The sequence below is a fragment of the Saccostrea cucullata genome, unplaced genomic scaffold (assembly GCF_032062105.1).
Source record: "Saccostrea cucullata isolate Sc308-1 unplaced genomic scaffold, CSIRO_AGI_Scuc_v1 ctg2690, whole genome shotgun sequence".
NCBI classification, from domain to species: Eukaryota; Metazoa; Mollusca; class Bivalvia; order Ostreida; family Ostreidae; genus Saccostrea; species Saccostrea cuccullata.
The window spans coordinates 63,386-81,419 of record NW_026937933.1 but is presented as its reverse complement, the minus strand read 5'-3'; the positions used below and the strand labels follow the sequence as shown (position 1 = coordinate 81,419).

Here is an 18,034-nt window from a genome sequence, read left to right as displayed (position 1 = left end):
CCAAGGAGAATTACTCTGTAAAAATGCTGCGACCGTACGCAAAACAAAAGTTGACCTAGATATTCATCCGATCTATCTGTATATTTAATTTCATTTCAGCATGTGCAACCTCTGCGAAGAAAATGAACGGAAACTGCAAATAATTGGAATTTTTCTAAGTCCAAGGGGCATAACTCTGTCAAAAATGGTGCGACAGTATCCAAAACAAAACTTGACCTAGATATTTATGTATAACAAATTTCATTTCAGTATGTGCAACGGTTGTGAAGAAAATGAACGGAAACAAAGTAGACCAACAGACAGACCGACCAACAGACAGCAGCAAAGCAATATGCCCTCCATTCTGCGAAGGGGGCATAATAAATATCCATAATATCTTTGTATATATGCACTATCAGTATCTTGTATAATGGAATGGCATGTCGAAATTAATGTTATATATATATATATATATATATATATATATATATATATATATATATATATATATATATATATATTTATATAAAGACAAATATCTAGAAAAAAGCAAGATTCTTAAGAGCCATATTACTTGAAAATTTTGAAAAATCTTGAAAAACCTACATCAAAATCATGGATAGTTGTATCCACATTTTCCAAATATGGCCTGTAAAAAAATTACATTCATAATTATTAAATGTAGGAAAAAGTGAAAAAGACGAAAACGTATACGAATGTAACATATTCTCATGGAATGATACATGTACAACAGCCATTTCACTTTCAATGAAATCCGGTGACAAAAAAAGTTAATACCAAATCGCATTTTAACAAAGAATCTCTACATAAAAACGATAGAAAAAAACTTACTCAAAAGCCACGACTTCCCCACATAAAAGTGAATCTTTCATAAAAATTTTGATTCGTATATCAAGACTCTGTAAAGGAAAAAAACGTAGGCTAGGTTAATCTTGTTTTCCGACATTTTACACAAATAACTCAGTAATAATCGCGATATATAGTCATAAGACCCTTTTGATTGCAAAGTAAATTTTCTTTATTTTTTATTTATAATTTTGATTTGAATGGTAAAAATTGAACTGCTTTTAATCATGATTTGATGAGGTTCATAATATATATTACTTACTCCATCCAATTTGGCAATCACTGTAGAATTAGGCATTTTATCCATTGGATTTCGAATGTATATAAACATAACTGCACAGAACTTCAAAACAGCCAAATTCTTCTCAAATGTCACGTCTGGTGTTTCCAAACTGTAGATGTCCAAATCCATATATTGATTTGGATATTTATCTTCTAGCTATGACAAAAATTCAAGAAACAATTTTTTTTTTTAATTTAGCATGGGCCACAACGCTCATTTGAGTCACTTTGTCCCTTCGTATACACTTTGATTCCCTATCTAGGCCCCATCCTAACCTTGGGGCATGTTTTGAACAGTTTAGAATTTACATTTAGTCTGATTCAAAAAGCTTCCATGTACGTTTTAGCTTTTCTGATTTTCAATGCGTTTTCCTAAATATTTCAATGTAAAATTTTGATTCTCCATAGTGGCCAAACCCTAATCAAGGGGTTATTATAATTTAGAATATATTTTAGAAAGCTTCCACATAAATCTCAGCTTTTCAGGCCCAAAATGTCGTGTGAAGAAAATTTTTCAGATTGTTTGATATATTTCAATGTCAGTAGAAATTTGATTTCCAGTTGTTGCCAAGATAAGCTGGACGATTAAACCTTCTAATAGATCTATGATATAATATGGAGATTGATTCCGATATGTTAATTTGATTTGTCTCAATATATATTTCAGTTTACCTACATACATGTACCAAAACAGGCGATGCATCTACAGCTATGCGATAGACTTTGGTGTCACGGATTTTAAGTTTCTTTTTGAAATGCGACAACAAAAAGGAAGTGAAAGAGATGTTGGCCAGCCATCGGCGATGGGGATTAAAAAAAGATTTTTTTTTTTATTCAAAACACTAAAAAGTGGACGTGAATTAGTTTTGCTCGATAAGTGTGAAAATGGAAGCCTTTGGGAAATATCGAATTTCACTTCAAGTATGTCGCAACCATTGATTTTACCATTTTGAAGTGGACCAAAAAAGCTAGGAAAGCAAACAGGTTTTGGGGAATTTATCCAGCACAGGATGTTTTTTCGTAACTGCAAATTTTCCTTTTCGTTTGGATCGAAATAAGTGTAAATTCTGTGTGGAAACAAGTTTTTAAAAGTGGTTGACAAAATCTTAACCATTATACATGCACAAAGAAATATTGTTCCGCATTGTAAAACAAACCTCTGGCACTAGACGTCCTACACAAACACCCTTGGAACATGAAATATTCAATCCCGGATTTCCTGGACCAAGCTAAGAAATCAAACGATAATATAAAATCAAATTTTAAAGTTGTTTTTACATGTATATGGAAAAATGTCTTATAATTGTTGATTCTTCTTATCATATGTTTAGGGTCTATAAGGTGTAAATATATAAAGCTTAATATTTCTAATTACTGCATAACGTAGAAACGCGTGTAAGTTGATCTGTCATCCAGAAAGGTTTCGTCTGCAATTAACTTCGTTGTTTCGAAAGTTACCCTACCCAATAAATAGGCATGTAACGAATTTGTGTGGGATTTAATTTCGTTGATAATAGTTTACAACGAAATAAATATAATTTAATCCCCAACGAATATATGTGCTTTTACAGATATTAAAAGTTTGTAAGTGATATATGCTTATGAATCCTTTTTATCATGTAATTTATTTGGACACTTTTTATCATTAAAAATGTAGAACTGAGAAAGAGAGATCTTTAAAGTATTAATCACTTTAAAAAAGGAGATTATTGAAAAAAAAAATCATTTCAAGAGTGAAAGGGAATTCACGAGGATTCAAAATCCCACAAAGTTGTCCGACATCAGTATCTAAAGGCATATTTTTTTCCCTTATTTGGACTACAACACTTACCTTCTCTGGGGTAATAGTGTAGCATAACATCCCATGAGTTTGAACACCTTTGAACAAATTCTGAACTACATCTTTAGAGATCCATATGTATACCATTTTTGATGAGTCATTATGCAGAGTATAATTGACTGTTTTCCGATTGTAATATTCCTCCAAGGTTGGATACCATAGCAATTCACCCTAGAATACAAGTTATAATTTCACACTAGGATGTAATGCAAGGAGTTGCAATTTCATCCTAAATTGTGTAAAATAGAACCGAGTTTTCACGTTTTAAGCAATAAATATTTTTTTTTTGAATTTCTAAGTTTTTTTTTCTATTTACATCTGTATGTCCCCGTGATCGAAGATTCGGTGATATATATATATATATATATTTTTAGTCCGTCCGACTGTCTATCTGTCTGTTTGTCCTAAAAATCTTTAACCTTGCCAATAACTTTTGATTGGATGGAGATATGACTTTCATACATGTATTTCACACGACGTGTATTTCTTGGGACAAAACCTTTCTTTGGTTACCAACAAATTTGTCCTCTTGACCTTGACCTTGGAGTCTAACCCCCTTTTTACACAACAAGAGGCCCACGGGCCTTATAGGTCACCTGAGCATTATGCAACAACTTTCCAGTTATTGAATTTGATTCATGTTTTAACTTAAGCCAGATGATATATGGCATTCACAATTTTGAAAGAGGCACCATTGATCATCATAACAGTACACTTAGCAGTTGCTTAGCTTGGTTACTAAATACCCATACGCAGGGTAGGGGAACAAAAATGCATTCCAACTAATCAGTAATATTCAGCAATAATCAGTAGTGCCCCTAACACTGTGACATAAACCCCTGACCCTAGGTCCACACATTGCACAAATTTTAAAAAGGCACTCTTAAAATTGCCTATCAAAAAATAAATAAATGTTTTATAAATATAAAGGAGCATATTTCAAACATTTAATTCATTTTCAGTATTTAAGTAGAGCCCCCCCCCCTCCCTACCCCTGACCCAGGGTCCTTGAAATTCACAATTCTGCAAGATTAGGGCCCTTGCTCATCATGACTATATAGGTAGTTCATCTGCTTCATACCCAGAGACAGAGAAGAAAATTTTCAAAGATTTAATGTATTTTCACTATATAATCAATAGAGCCCCGCCCTAACATCAGAACCCCTGACCCTGGGGCCATAAAATTCATAATTTTAGAAGAGGCATTCTTGCTCATCATAACTATGTACTTAGTTAGTTTATTTAATTCCTAGGAGCAGAGAAGACGATTTTCAAAGAATTCACGTATTTTCAATATATAATCAATACTAGCCCTGCCTTAACACCAGAACCCCTGACCCTGGGACCATAAAATTCACAATTTTGGTTGAGGCTCTCTTGCTCATCATAACTATACACTTAGTTAGTTTATTTAATACCTAGGAGCAGAGAAGAAGATTTTCAAAGAATTCATGTATTTTTACTATATAATCTATAGAGCCCCCCCCCTCCTCAACACCAGAACCCCTGACCCTGGGACCATAAAATTTACAATTTTGGTTGAGGCACTCTTGCTCATCATAACTATGCACTTAGTTAGTTTATTTAATACCTAGGAGCAGAGAAGAAGATTTTCAAAGAATTCATGTATTTTCACTTTATAATCAATAGAGCCCCCCCCCCCCCAACACCAGAATCCTTGACCCTGGGGCCATAAAATTCACAATTTTGGCTGAGACACTTGCTCATCATAACTATGTACTTGGTTAGTTTATTTAATACCCAGGAGCAGAGAAGAAGATTTTCAAAGAATTCATGTATTTTCACTATATATAATCAATAGAGCCCCACCCTAACACCAGAACCCCTGACCCTGGGGCCATAAAATTCACAATTTTGGTAGAGGCACTCTTGCTCATCATAACTATGTACTTAGTTGGTTTATTTAATACCCAGGAGCAGAGAAGAAGATTTTCAAAGAAATAATGCATTTTCACTATATACTTATTTAGCCCCGCCCTAGCACTAGAACCCCTGACCCCAGGGCCATGAATTTCACAATTTTGGTAGAGGACTCAATGCTGATTACAATCATGCAAACAGTTTGACTGCTTGATGTCCAGGAGTAAAGAAGAAGATTTTTAAAGATTGCATTAATTTTAGTGGTTTTGGCCCCACCCCTCAGGCCCCAGGGGGGCAGGGATCATGAAATTCACAATTTTTGTTTCCCTTCAGCCATAGATGCTTTGTGCCAAATTTGGTTGAAATTGGTGCAGTGGTTGCAGAGAAGAAGCTGAAAATGTTCAAATGTTAACACACGATGGACGACAGACGACGCACGACGACGGACGAAAACGGATAGCAATAGGTCACCTGAGTTTACTCAGGTGACCTAAAATTCCAAACTTTTACTTTATGGTAGATACTAGAACTTTTATACTTCACATAAGTTTTCTTTGTAGCAAGGCCTTTCATTGATTATCAACAACTTTGACCTTTTGATTTTGACCTTGGAGATTTCCGTACTTATGACGACTTAAACCGGCCATAATTTCCGAACGGTAAGGGCTCGGGCTTTCAAACTTAACTTATGTAATCCTTGTGAGGAAACCTTTTATTTGATATCAAGAACTTTGATCTTTGACCTTGACCTTGAAGTTTGACCTAGCTACCAGTACTTTTTAAAAAACTTTAACATACTTTTGTCATACGTGGGCATCAGTATTTTACAAACATCTTGTTTACATCGTTAATAAATTTATGTGGAGGAAATTCATTTGTTGAACAAACTTTTTTTCTACTAGCAAGCTTTGTATCAAACTACAGATACTGTGAACACTGAGCTCACTAAATGACACCCCGCCTCCTATATGATTATGATGGCAAAGTCCATGTTTTGCTCCAGCTAGCTCGGAGACCCGAAATACATGTAAGTGTAGGATCAAAAAGTAAAATTAAAGGTAATAATTATAATACTATGTAGCACGCATCCCGAGAGTATTCCATTAGTTCCAAAACGGCAAGTGTAATTACAGACCCTGAGACGTGCTACTACCCCAAAAAAGCGTGTGAATTTCGTGCGCTTTCCGTTTCGTGCAAACCGTGTAGCGTTTCGTGTAAACCGTGCAGCGTTTCGTGTAAGCTCAAAAGCGTTTCGTGCAAACCGTGCAGCGTTTCGTGTAAGCTCCAAAGCGTTTCGTGCAAACCGTGTAGCGAGCGTGCGAAAAGTGTGTGAGAAACGTGCGACTTCCGTGTAAGAACCGTGTGAGAAACGTGCGACTTTCGTGCAAGAATCGTGTAAGATTCATTCGGAAGTCATTTCATTTTAAATATGGCTATCGATGGGTCAGGATGTAAAATTCTATTAGTATTTTATTATTGAATTAGTTATGCTTGTGATATTATAGGAGTAAAAACAACAAAAAAAATGGAACAACAAAATGAAATTAAACGGTAATGTATAATTTATATTTGTTTGATTAATTTTCCTTCTATAGAAAATGTGTTCAAATTAATCAACTATGTACAACAATTTTAAGGGCATTGGATTCAATATACTATCAACGCGATCATTTTTTTTTGATGGCTTATCAAATATTTTTTTACATTTGAAACGAATTTAATACTTTTTAATACATAAATACCGGTATTGTTTTTTTTTAATTTATAAGCAAAAATTTATCAGTCTCACCGCTCTTTGCCGGCTCTTTACATTTGAAACCATGTTACGTCATTTAATACTTTTTAATACATAAAAATTATAATACGAAGTTTTATCTATATAAAATTAAAACTTGTCAAAAAACATAAATAGGATTTTATAATTTTAACTCACATGCACTAAAACGACCACATCTTTATAACACGCTGCGGGGATTCTGACAAAACCGGACCGTGGTATTAGGATTGAAAAACTCACTGTCAGTGTCTTATCATTTATAATTAAATTTTTTTTCTCACTAATACAGTCTTTCATTTTTTGTTGTAACTTTCAATCTAATGTTAGATTAAGCAAACGCTTAATTTTCTTTTCTTTTTTAAATCCTTTGTTAAATGTGTGCGCAGATACACCCCTTAAAAATGTATTGGAATCTTCTTTCCGCCTTTCAATTGTGATCAAGGTCATTTACAACAGCGATCACGGGCTCCGAGTGCATGGCAACTGAGAACCTGTTTTGCTATATGTACATGTTGAGTTCACAGCTTAATGACACCTGAAAATTACGACTGAATTTTATTCTTTTTTTAAATGAAATGGTTCTATAAATATTTAATGGGTACAACTTATAAATCAGCCGATTTCATCTTTTATTTGTAAATCCGAATTTCTAGCCGTAAACAGTAAAATAAACAGAACTGATTTGGTAGTCTTTTCATGAATATCATGTAAGAAAAGCTTAGGAGTAAATCATGAATAATTGTATATTATTTGTTTTATAAAAAATCACGTACTTTTTATTTCATCTAAGATATTTCAGTTTTCTTGTAATATACCTGAATGCCGGTGTAAAGATCGATCTATATTGTATGTACAATGTATAGTCAAATGCCGTGACTATTAATAAATGTACACTTATATACATATGTTTAGTCCTGTTTTGAAATGAAGGATTTTACAGTATGATGGGTATACTGATGTTATTTGATAAGCTTCATGTAAAAAGAGAATAGAATAGATTAATAGATCACATTAACCCCCCCCCCCCTTTACCGGTTTCCCTCCTATTGATAATGCTTGCGTAAAATAAGAAGAATATTTAAAAATGTATCAATAATCGTTAGTAGAGTATATAAGCAAATTTTAATACTAATCTAAAATCAAAATCACGAAAAATAATCCGCCTACAATATAATCAATATTATTAAAAATCAATGAGTTTATTTGTGTTTAATTTATTAAATTATACTCGTAAAAATATTACATTGAAATGAATGACTAATGCCTATATATAAGAATTGTATTTTATTAAACAGTCATTCATGATATTGGCATTTCGTTTTTAAACAGTTGCATAAATAAATAAATAAATTTGAACTGACAATTATTTATCAATTAATTACAACTGTCAGAGTATTAAATATTTCTATCGGTTTATATAATACAAGTGTACTGAAATTTAATTCAAACAGCTGCTTAATGTTGCTTTGTGAAAGATTTCCTTTGAATTAATGATAAAACGGTAATAATGCCCGAAATATTCCGAGTAGAAATATCCAAACTGAGGCCAAAACGTGCGAGAATCGTGCACAAAGCATGTAAGAAACGTGTACAAAGCGTTTCGTGCAGCCTTTCGTGTAAACCGTGCAGCCTTTCGTGCAAAGCGTTTCGTGTAAACCGTGTAGCGTTTCGTGCAAACCGTGTAGCGTTTCGTGTAAACCGTGCAGCGTTTCGTGCAAACCGTGTAGCGTTCGTGTACCGTTCGTGCAGCGAGCGTGTGGGGTAGTAGCACGTCTCAGGGTCTGTAAGTTCACATTGAAAATTTCATAGGCTGTATGTAATTTTACTCAAATATCATTGAAATGGAACAAAATATTAGTTGTTCTGTAACTCATCAAGATCGATACACCGACATACCAAAATTCAGCTCAATATCTGCAAGAGGTTGGAAAAAAGTTTGGAAACTATTACACTTTAAAAGGAACAATATTTCAAAAGTTATTGCTAAGGTTAAAGTTTTTAAAAAGTATGTAAAACTCCAAGGCTAAAGGGTCAAAGTTCTAGGTATCCAATGAAAGGTCTTGTCACAAGTATTAAACATGTAAAGTATGAAAGCCTTAGTCCTAACTCTTCAAAAGTTATATTCAACGTTTGTTTTTAGCTCTACTGGTCAGAGACCAGAAGAGCTTATGCGATAGTAAGGTGTCCGTCGTCCGTCCATCTGTCTGTCTGTCCGTCTGTCTGTAAACAATGTTTCAAAACGCTACTCCTCCTACAGTTTTGATCTGATTTTAATATAACTTGGCACACAAGTAGACTACACTAAGATACATAAAATAGTGCATGGGTTTTTGATTTCGATGAGCCATGTTGCCATGGTTACTAAAAATAGAATTTTCTGTGAAATTCCTTTAAAATGCTACTCCTCCTACAGTTTTGATCTGATTTCAGTATAACTTGGCACACAAATAGACTACACTAAGATACATAAAATAGTGCATCGGATTTTGATTTCGATGAACGGTGTTGCCATGGTTACTAAAAATAGAATTTTCTGTGAAATTCCTTTAAAACGCTACTTCTTCTACATTTTTGATCGGATTTCAATATTACTTGGCACAGAAGTAGACTACACTAAGATACATAAAATAGTGCATCAGTTTTTGATTTCGATTAACCATTTTGCCATGGTTACTAAAAATAAAATTTTCTGTGAAATTCCTTTAAAACGCTACTTCTTCTATAGTTTTGGTCTGATTTCAATATTACTTGGCACACAAGTAGACTACACTAAGATACATAAAATAGTGCATCGGTATTTGATTTCGATGAACGGTGTTGCCATGGTTACTAAAAATAGAATTTTCTGTGAAATTCCTTTAAAATGCTACTCCATCTACATTTTTGGTCTGATTTCAATATTACTTGGCACACAAGTAGACTACACTAAGATACATAAAATAGTGCATCGGATTTTGATTTCAATGAACGGTGTTGCCATGGTTACTAAAAATAGAATTTTCTATGAAATTCCTTGAAAACGCTACACCTTCTACAATTTTGGTCTGATTTCAATATAACTTGGCACACAAGTAGACCACACTAAGATACATAAAATAGAACATCAGTTTTTGATTTCGATGAACAGTGTTGCCATTATTACTAAAAATAGAAATAAATATCTGTGAAATTCCATTAAAACGCTACTCCTACATTTTTGGTCTGATGGCAATGACTTCTTTTCTCATCCTTTGTTATAAGTACAAACTAGTAGAGCTACAGTCTCGACAGAGACTTCTGGTTAAAAAGTTGGTTAAACTCCAAGGTCAAAGTACTTGGTATATCAAATGAAAGGTCTTAGCTTGTCACGAAGAATAGATGTATATGAAGTATGTAATATCTAGTATCTATTTTTCAAATGTTACGGCCAAAGTTTAGAATTTTTGTGTAAAAGAGTGTCAAATTCCAAGCTCAAGGTCAACTTTGATAAAGAAAGGTCTTGTCACAAGGAATGCACATGTAAAATATGAAAATTATATCTCCATTTAAGCAAAAGTTATGGGCAAAGTTTTTGCGGACAAACAAATAGACAGACAGGTGGACGGACATAACAAAAACCATATGCCCTTGAATTTTCGATTACGTGGCATAAAAGCATTTGCTGCAGAACTGTAGTTCTCCGTTTGAGAAAATTCGGACCGATAATCCAGAGAGCTACCGATCCGAGCGTTGTAAAAACCTTCAATTTACGCCGCCACTTTTCGTCACTCACTTGGAATATTATTTCTTGTATATAATGCTTTCAACTGTTTTAGAAATTGTATTTTATAATTATCCAGTACAATCAACGCCTATTCCTGATATTTCATTTACCTTTGAACGGTTTTAAAAGGTCGTTTGTGGTTACAGACGTTGAAATGGGAATCTTTTAAACGGAAATTTGAAAATTATATAGGACTGTTTTGTACCGCTGAAAGGTGAATAAACTATCAATATAACATTGTAGGATAAAAAAAATTATTAATTGTTGAATACCATTCTAGAATTGGGGGAAAGCATAGATTGCAAGAAATAATATCTTAGGTGAGCGACAAAAAAGCGGCAGCGTAAATCGAAGATTATAATTACAAATCAATGCTTGGCTCTGTAACTCTTTAATTTTTCTATCCAAATTTTCTCAAGCAGAGAAATAGTTCTGTAGCTAAAAAGAATATGAACACTTAAATATTAATTACATGTACCTTGTGATAAAAATTTACAAATCTGGACTCATATTTTGGCTCCTCCTGCAACCGGAGGTCTCCGATAAATGTTGTGTTGCCTATCCTTGGTGTCACTATAATTGTAACAAAATTATAAGAATAAAATTCCTTTTTGATTTTTTTGGTCGAAGCCAATTATATCTGGACAGCCTAAAGTGATTTACCCATACAACGTTAAAGATTTAGGTATACTGTAAAAATTTTGAATTAAATAGGTTGGAGAAACTACAAAATTTTCAACTTCGTTATTTCATAAGTCATTTAAGTAAAAAGATCAACAACTTTTCTAGGCTTTTTTTGTTTGTTTGTTTGTTTTGTTTTGTTTTTTGTTGTTGTTGTTTTTAATTACGATTTTGATATTTGACGTGCCAGATTATGTCAGAACCGGCGCCATAGTAAAAAGCGGAAATTTCTGCTCTCAATATCCGATTGAATTCAAAATTTAAAACATGGCATTATGATTATGAGATTATAATCATTAGATGGAATAGACTTACAATTAATATTGTTCATTTCTTTGTTGCCTCTCGTAAAGAAATAGAAACGTAATAATGTACACATCTGGAAGAAAATATAATTGCGTTTTTCAAATCAGTTCTTAGCAAACAAAAATGAAAGTCATTCTAGATAATTTGTACACTTTTCGAATCATATTTTATTTGCAATCACTAAGTTAGATTATAAATTAACATGTAATATATAAATGTAGGTAAAGGTAATATTAATCTAAATGACACTAGCAACGAACAGTAATCATGATCAAATGGGGAGTAAAAATCATATAAGGAACAGTTGGCATTCGACTTCGTGCTAGTATTAATTAGATCATTTTATCGACCACAGATGAGACTTTTGATATCATTGTTTCATTGACTTGTTTCTATCATTCAAATTAAAAATCATTCAGTATTGAATGAATTGAGCTTTATTTCGTGTCAATAATTTAATCTGTCAACTTTGTTTATATTTAGAAATTCACCATAGTATTAAATGAATTGAGCTCTTTTCGTGTCAATAATTAGCTGGGGTTTGCTGAAAGCAAACTCCTGGCTATAGGCATCATGATCGACTGACTTACTATAAATAGCACGGTAAACAACAAACCAAAAAGCGTCAAAACAGACGCTTCCGATAAACAAAATAGTCCCATTGGGAGACGATATTCAAACAAATATTTTTAACATCCCAATCGTTGGCGTGAAGAAATAAGATATTTGCTTTATTGGGATAGTCTAGAAATAACAATTTGTGCATATACGCTGCTGAATGCATAATGTAAGCAAACTATTTTCAATAACGCGGCCTTTTCAGATGTTGAAATTGTCGAAGAGCTGCATGTTTCATATCTTTTTCGCCGATGTTATTTTAGTGGCTATATTCTGTTTTGATCTTTAGCAAATGAATAGTACAGTGTATTGGATTTCTAAGAATTAACATGCGTGAAGTCGCTTGACAATGTACATATATCAGTGTTTAGAACTACATATAGTTGACGATAAAAGTATACTGTTAGAATGTCTATAAAATACACATGTGCATAATCTTAACGATTTCAAGACTGAATTTTTAAATTATGAGAAAAAAAATGCTTATTGAAGAGAAAATATGCGAGAATTCCTTAGAAATATAATTATTATTTTTTATATCTTGGGGTCTGGCCTGTTAATTTTAATTACTGGTATATGGAATATTGTTTTAAATCATAATCATACAGACTCTACCTACTAAAAACCAATGACCAAAAGGAAAAAAATAAAATATATACTAATTTCAGATCAGACAATATAATCGAGCAATTAAAGTCCGGCTTTCAGTTCTTTCAATACTTCGATTAAATTTGTCAACTTTGATTATATTTAGAAATCCATCACAGAATTCCCATTTTTATTATTCAATATAGAAACACTTCAATTACCTCAGCCTCGCTGAATCGTTCCTTTTTAATTTTTTCTACGAGTTCCGTGGAATTTGCCGCACATAAGGCCTCTTCAGGTTTTCGACATCCTGTGTATTTCATCGTAAGATTTGGCGGAGGAATGATGCAGCTGTCCTTTTCCTGTTTCACCCACACATCAAATCTACCCTTTGTAGTATTCCCTTTATATTTTGTCAAGAACAAAATGATAAATAAATGTATAGCATACAAAGTCTTGCCAATGGAATACTGAAGTATACACTGCGAATCTATAAACAACAAAAAAAGGAGGAATTTTAGTCTTATAAGATATCCTGTCTGTATTAGGAAGAAATACTCAAATACTGGAATAAATCTAGGACCGGCACGAAATATCGATAACACATGTATCGATTCTGTGTGAGGACGTCTATTACAATGTACGTGCATATTGATAAATGCACGTATAGCGAAGTATCGCAACACACTTTTCTTCGGTCACATACTGAACATTATGGGTTTGATATTGAAAATAAATGCGTTAAATATTAACATGTATAAAACAAATTTATTTGTTAATTTTTTTACAACAGATATACTAATTATTTGAATGAATTCTTAATTGTGAAGAAATCTTTGATACAGTTAGATACAAATAAAAGTTTTTATAACCAATTAAATAAGACATCGATCGTGATACATTTCGTATAACGACTCAAATATCGTGGTACATATCGATATAGTATACAGTTAAAGTGTATCATTGAGGGTGTTAGCAAGATTCCAGTTCCCCAAATCCAGGACTATTTGCCAAGGCGCAGCCGAGGGAAATAGTCCTAGTCGTGGGGAACTGGAATCTTGCTAACTCCCTCAATGATATAATTTTTAACTGTTTTATTATACCGATACAAAAGTTTTTAAAAAATGATGGAGGATTACGAATGACGGGGAATTAGCTTCCGGACTACCGCACAGTGATTAGTCCATTATTCTACCTAAAGAGATACGGATAACCGGGAAATTAGCTTCCAAAGCAGGGATTAGCTCATTTGACTAACGCACGGGGACTTGCCCATTCAGAGAGATTTCTAGGGAATTATTCATATTTTACTGCCTAACTTTTATACAGGAAAAAATCAGTAGAGGTATGATAAAGAGTTGTATCGTCCAAGCTCTTGGAATCACTTGATTGGTTTACGATAAACTTCTACATACCATGCGAATAATTTGCTTCGAAAAAATTTGTAACACAAAAAAATTTCCAGAAAAACTAAAATTATTCATTATTATAATTATAACTTTTCATACCCTCACGTGCAGACATACCGAAGTTTAGATATTTAAGAAAAATGAGCAAGACCCCTCAAATACTAATCTGCCAAAGTAAGTTTCTGTGTAACTTGAATTCGGAACAGTGGAACAAATTAGGTTTTACCTATGTACGCTAGGAAATTTCCTGATCCCGAGATCGTCATTGTTAGCCCACAGGACTGTACATTTCTAAAGAAGAAAGTTATAATATATTATATATTTTTTGAAATACCGTATGGCGGGTAATTTTAGCGGGGTGCTAATTTTGACTTATTTTGGCGTTTTAATGATAGTCCGCTAAAATTTTTACCGTTAAAATAGCCAGTACTCTTCTTAGTATTCATCTGCCAGTTAGCTAAAACCCTGCGTCCGCTAATATCAATTATGCCTAATTTATTGGCATACCTTTAAGCGGGCAAAACGCCAAATTTCACACCCGCCAAAAAAACCCGCTATACGGTATAAGTTCAAGTGACTCTGATGAAAAAGTTGTTCTTGTAGAGTACTTTAAGAATTGCTTGTTTTTCCTCTCCCGAATGACTGATTAATAAGTTCGACTCTAAACTTATTGCTAACGCTCTCGAGCGCTAGCAACCACGTTAGTCCAAATTCCTGGAACGCATGCTCGGCTTCACGGCCGTGCATTCTGGGAAAAACTGTGAAAACTACTATAGATAGACCGTGCGACGATAATTTCGTTGTATCATTAAATAACTTTGTTTATTTATCGTGTAGCTTACACTTTAAAGATAACTACATACTTGTAATACTTCAAAGAGCTCGGTTCATATCATGCATAAAATGGCCCTGTAGATATACCAAATGATTAATGAACACTTGATGTTTCATTTGAAGCATTGAAATAAAATAGAGACTTAGTGCTTTCATTTCCTATCAAAACTTTTCTTCTAAAAGTCCAGGTCTAGGAGAACTGGCTTTTTGAACTTGCAATGTTCTTTGAATTTTAAGGTAAAAGATATATTTGAGTACTTTCAATGAAGAAAAGTAATATGAGCGCACTTTCTGAGCTAAAAAATAAAACATGCCTTTTTATCTTAAGAAACAGTTCTATCATTCACGATCTTTCTCGGTAACAAAATGGAGACGAAACGTCAGGAACTCTCAAATCCTTTGAAACAAGTTATAATGTCAGCGATTGCAAGAAGTGTCAATAGGTCTCTGGCTTCAGTGTACCGTTTTGTACAAATATCAAGACACAGGATCAGTGGAAAATTTGCCAAGATCAGGTTGGCCTCGTTCTATCGACGATCGGGACTATTGGAGGCTCCAGAGGATTGTTAATAGAGACCGGAGAGCACCCTTAGTGAAATTACAGCGCGATTTAATGAAAACAGAGCAACATCTGTGTCTCAGAAGACTGTCAAACGTAGACTTAAAGAAAATGGTTTCACTAGCTAAGAGATTTGTATAACAAAAAAGTTGTGATTATACCCGCACTTTCTAAAGAAAGTTCGGGTATATTGTTGTTACTCATGTCCGTCCGTCTGTCACACTTTTCTTCCCTGAACTCCTCCTACATTTTACACAGTAGCTTAATCATCTTTTGGGAGATGGTTGGTGGTGTCATGTAGATGTGCAGTAAGGTTTCGGAATTTTGATTTTGCCCCGGGGGGTCAAATGGGGGTCGAAAAATGATGTTTTTTAAGCTAAAAACCCCGTCTTCCCTGAACTCCTCCTACATTTTACTCAGCAGCCTAATCATCTTTTGGGAGATGATTGGTGGTGTCATGTAGATGTGCAGTAAGGTTTCGGAATTTTGATTTTGCCCCGGGGTGTCAAATGGGGGTCGAAAAATGACGTTTCTTATGCTAAAAGCCCCGTCTTCCCTGAACTCCTTCTACACTTTACTCAGTAGCCTAATCGTCTTTGGGGAGATGGTTGATGGTGTCATGTAGATGTGCAGTAAGGTTTCGGAATTTTGATTTTGCCCTGGGGGGTCAAATGGGGGTCGAAAAATGACGTTTCTTATGCTAAAAGCCCCGTCTTCCCTGAACTCCTTCTACACTTTACTCAGTAGCCTAATCATCTTTGGGGAGATGGTTGGTGGTGTCATGTAGATGTGCAGTAAGGTTTCGGAATTTTGATTTTGCCCCGGGGGGTCAAATGGGGGTCGAAAACTGACGTTTTTTATGCTAAAAGCCCCGTCTTCACTGAACTCCTTCTACATTTTACTCAGCAGCCTAATCATCTTTTGGGAGATGGTTGGTGGTGTGATGTAGATGTGCAGTAAGGTTTCAGAATTTTGATTTTGCCCTGGGGGGTCATATCAGTAGCCTGATCATATTTTAGGAGAGTTAAATATTTTGAAAATTAGGTAAAACATCAACATCATAGGGTAAAAAATCATAGCATGCTGGGAAACATCTTGAATTCTTACGAGTATTGTACATGTCAAATGTGAAAGTTATTATCTCTTCTCAATCCAAAGTTAAAAGCAAATGCAATATTTTGAAAAGTAGGTTAAGCTTCAAGGTCAAGGTCACAGATTCATGATAAAGTTAGAAAGGTCTTATCATAGGTAATAATATACATACATCTTTCAAAATGATGAATTTAAAACAATGTAATTTTTTTGCAAGTAGGTCAAACTTCAAGGTCATGGGTAAAAAAAATCATGGCATTGTCACAGGTAAATACTAATTATACATATGTTTAATACAAATGCCTTGTCTCTTCTCATTCAATAGATATGACTGTGATGACCAAGGTTAAATTGACAGACTGACATACAGATGTACATATACTGATTTCAATGTGAATTGTTAAAAATTGGCCCTGTGGTTTTAGACAAGTTAAAAATGTAAAGTTTCCATACAAACAAATGGACGACAGACGTAATGTGATAAAAAAAAAACTGAAAAGCTCAAATGAGCTAAAAACATAGGATTCACATGTATTTTGTAAAGGCTACCATGATTACAGTATTTGAAAAGCTTTTTTTTTTTTCAAGAAATTTTTTGAGAAACTGAAAATGTATGATATATGTATCCATTGTTGAAAAAACTGAACATTTCAGAAAACAGTATCATTGAAAATAGTTAATCAAGGTGTTTTGGGTAGCAAAATAAAGCTAGTAAACTTTTATAGCTAATTCAACCACAGAACTTAGTCAATTTTAAGATGCACAACCTTTTCAAATCTTATAATACATGTAATTATTTATAAAATATTTATGTAATCATTTCTGATTCAAGAGTGAACAAGAGATACAACCAACATGTTCATGTTTTATGTTATTTTTAGTAATTTGTTTGTTTGTTGTGAAAACATTTCTCTCTGGAATTTTTCCCTCATATGGAGACACCGCCGCTTTAAAGTAATGAAGACAAGATGTGTTTGTTAAACACTGATGCCCACGTATGGCAGCTTATGGCGAAGGTTGAAGTTTCTCAAATGTATGTCAAACTCAAAGGTCAAGATCCTTGTCACAAGGAATACACATGTGAAATATAAAGAAATCCCTAGTACTTCCTGTTCAAAAGTTAATTGACAAGGTTAATTTCTTTTTTTTTTAAATGGGTCTAACTCTAGGGCCAAGGTCAAACATATTTATACCTGTTGAAAGTTTATAATGAATACACATGTTAAGCATATGAAAACCCTAGCACCTACTGATAAAAAATTTAATCCAAATTACTGATCAAATTTCTGCAGACAAACAGTCAGACATTATTTATAAACACAAGAAACAAAATAGATATATATAGTCAAATGAAAAAAAAATTCTATTTTGGAGTCACACAAGATCAATTGCAATTTCATGAACAGAAAGTGGCTAGGGAGATTGGATCCCCCCCCCGCTGGAGTTTGCTTTCTTATTTAAATGAGACTATAGATACTGAAGCAAACAAAAAATTACTTTGGTCATCATCCCCCTTAGAAAACATTGACCCCACGACCCCACTATCATTGTTTTTATTTTGTTTTCAGTTTTTTGTCTT

At 33.7% G+C, this 18,034-nt stretch overlaps 1 protein-coding gene across 1 annotated transcript; it reads right to left on the bottom strand.

The window, feature by feature from the left end:
- Window positions 1-537: 537 nt before the first annotated feature.
- LOC134249087 (uncharacterized protein T19C3.5-like) lies at window positions 538-14,254 on the bottom strand. Its single transcript, XM_062731443.1, has 9 exons — window positions 14,197-14,254; window positions 12,783-12,964; window positions 11,365-11,428; window positions 10,847-10,941; window positions 2,960-3,139; window positions 2,286-2,357; window positions 1,109-1,285; window positions 832-899; window positions 538-628 (listed from the first exon to the last, which is right to left on the bottom strand). Exons 1-9 carry the CDS (start codon window positions 14,234-14,236, stop codon window positions 550-552), a joined length of 957 nt encoding a protein of 318 aa, XP_062587427.1. The 5' UTR covers window positions 14,237-14,254; the 3' UTR covers window positions 538-549.
- Window positions 14,255-18,034: the final 3,780 nt, after the last annotated feature.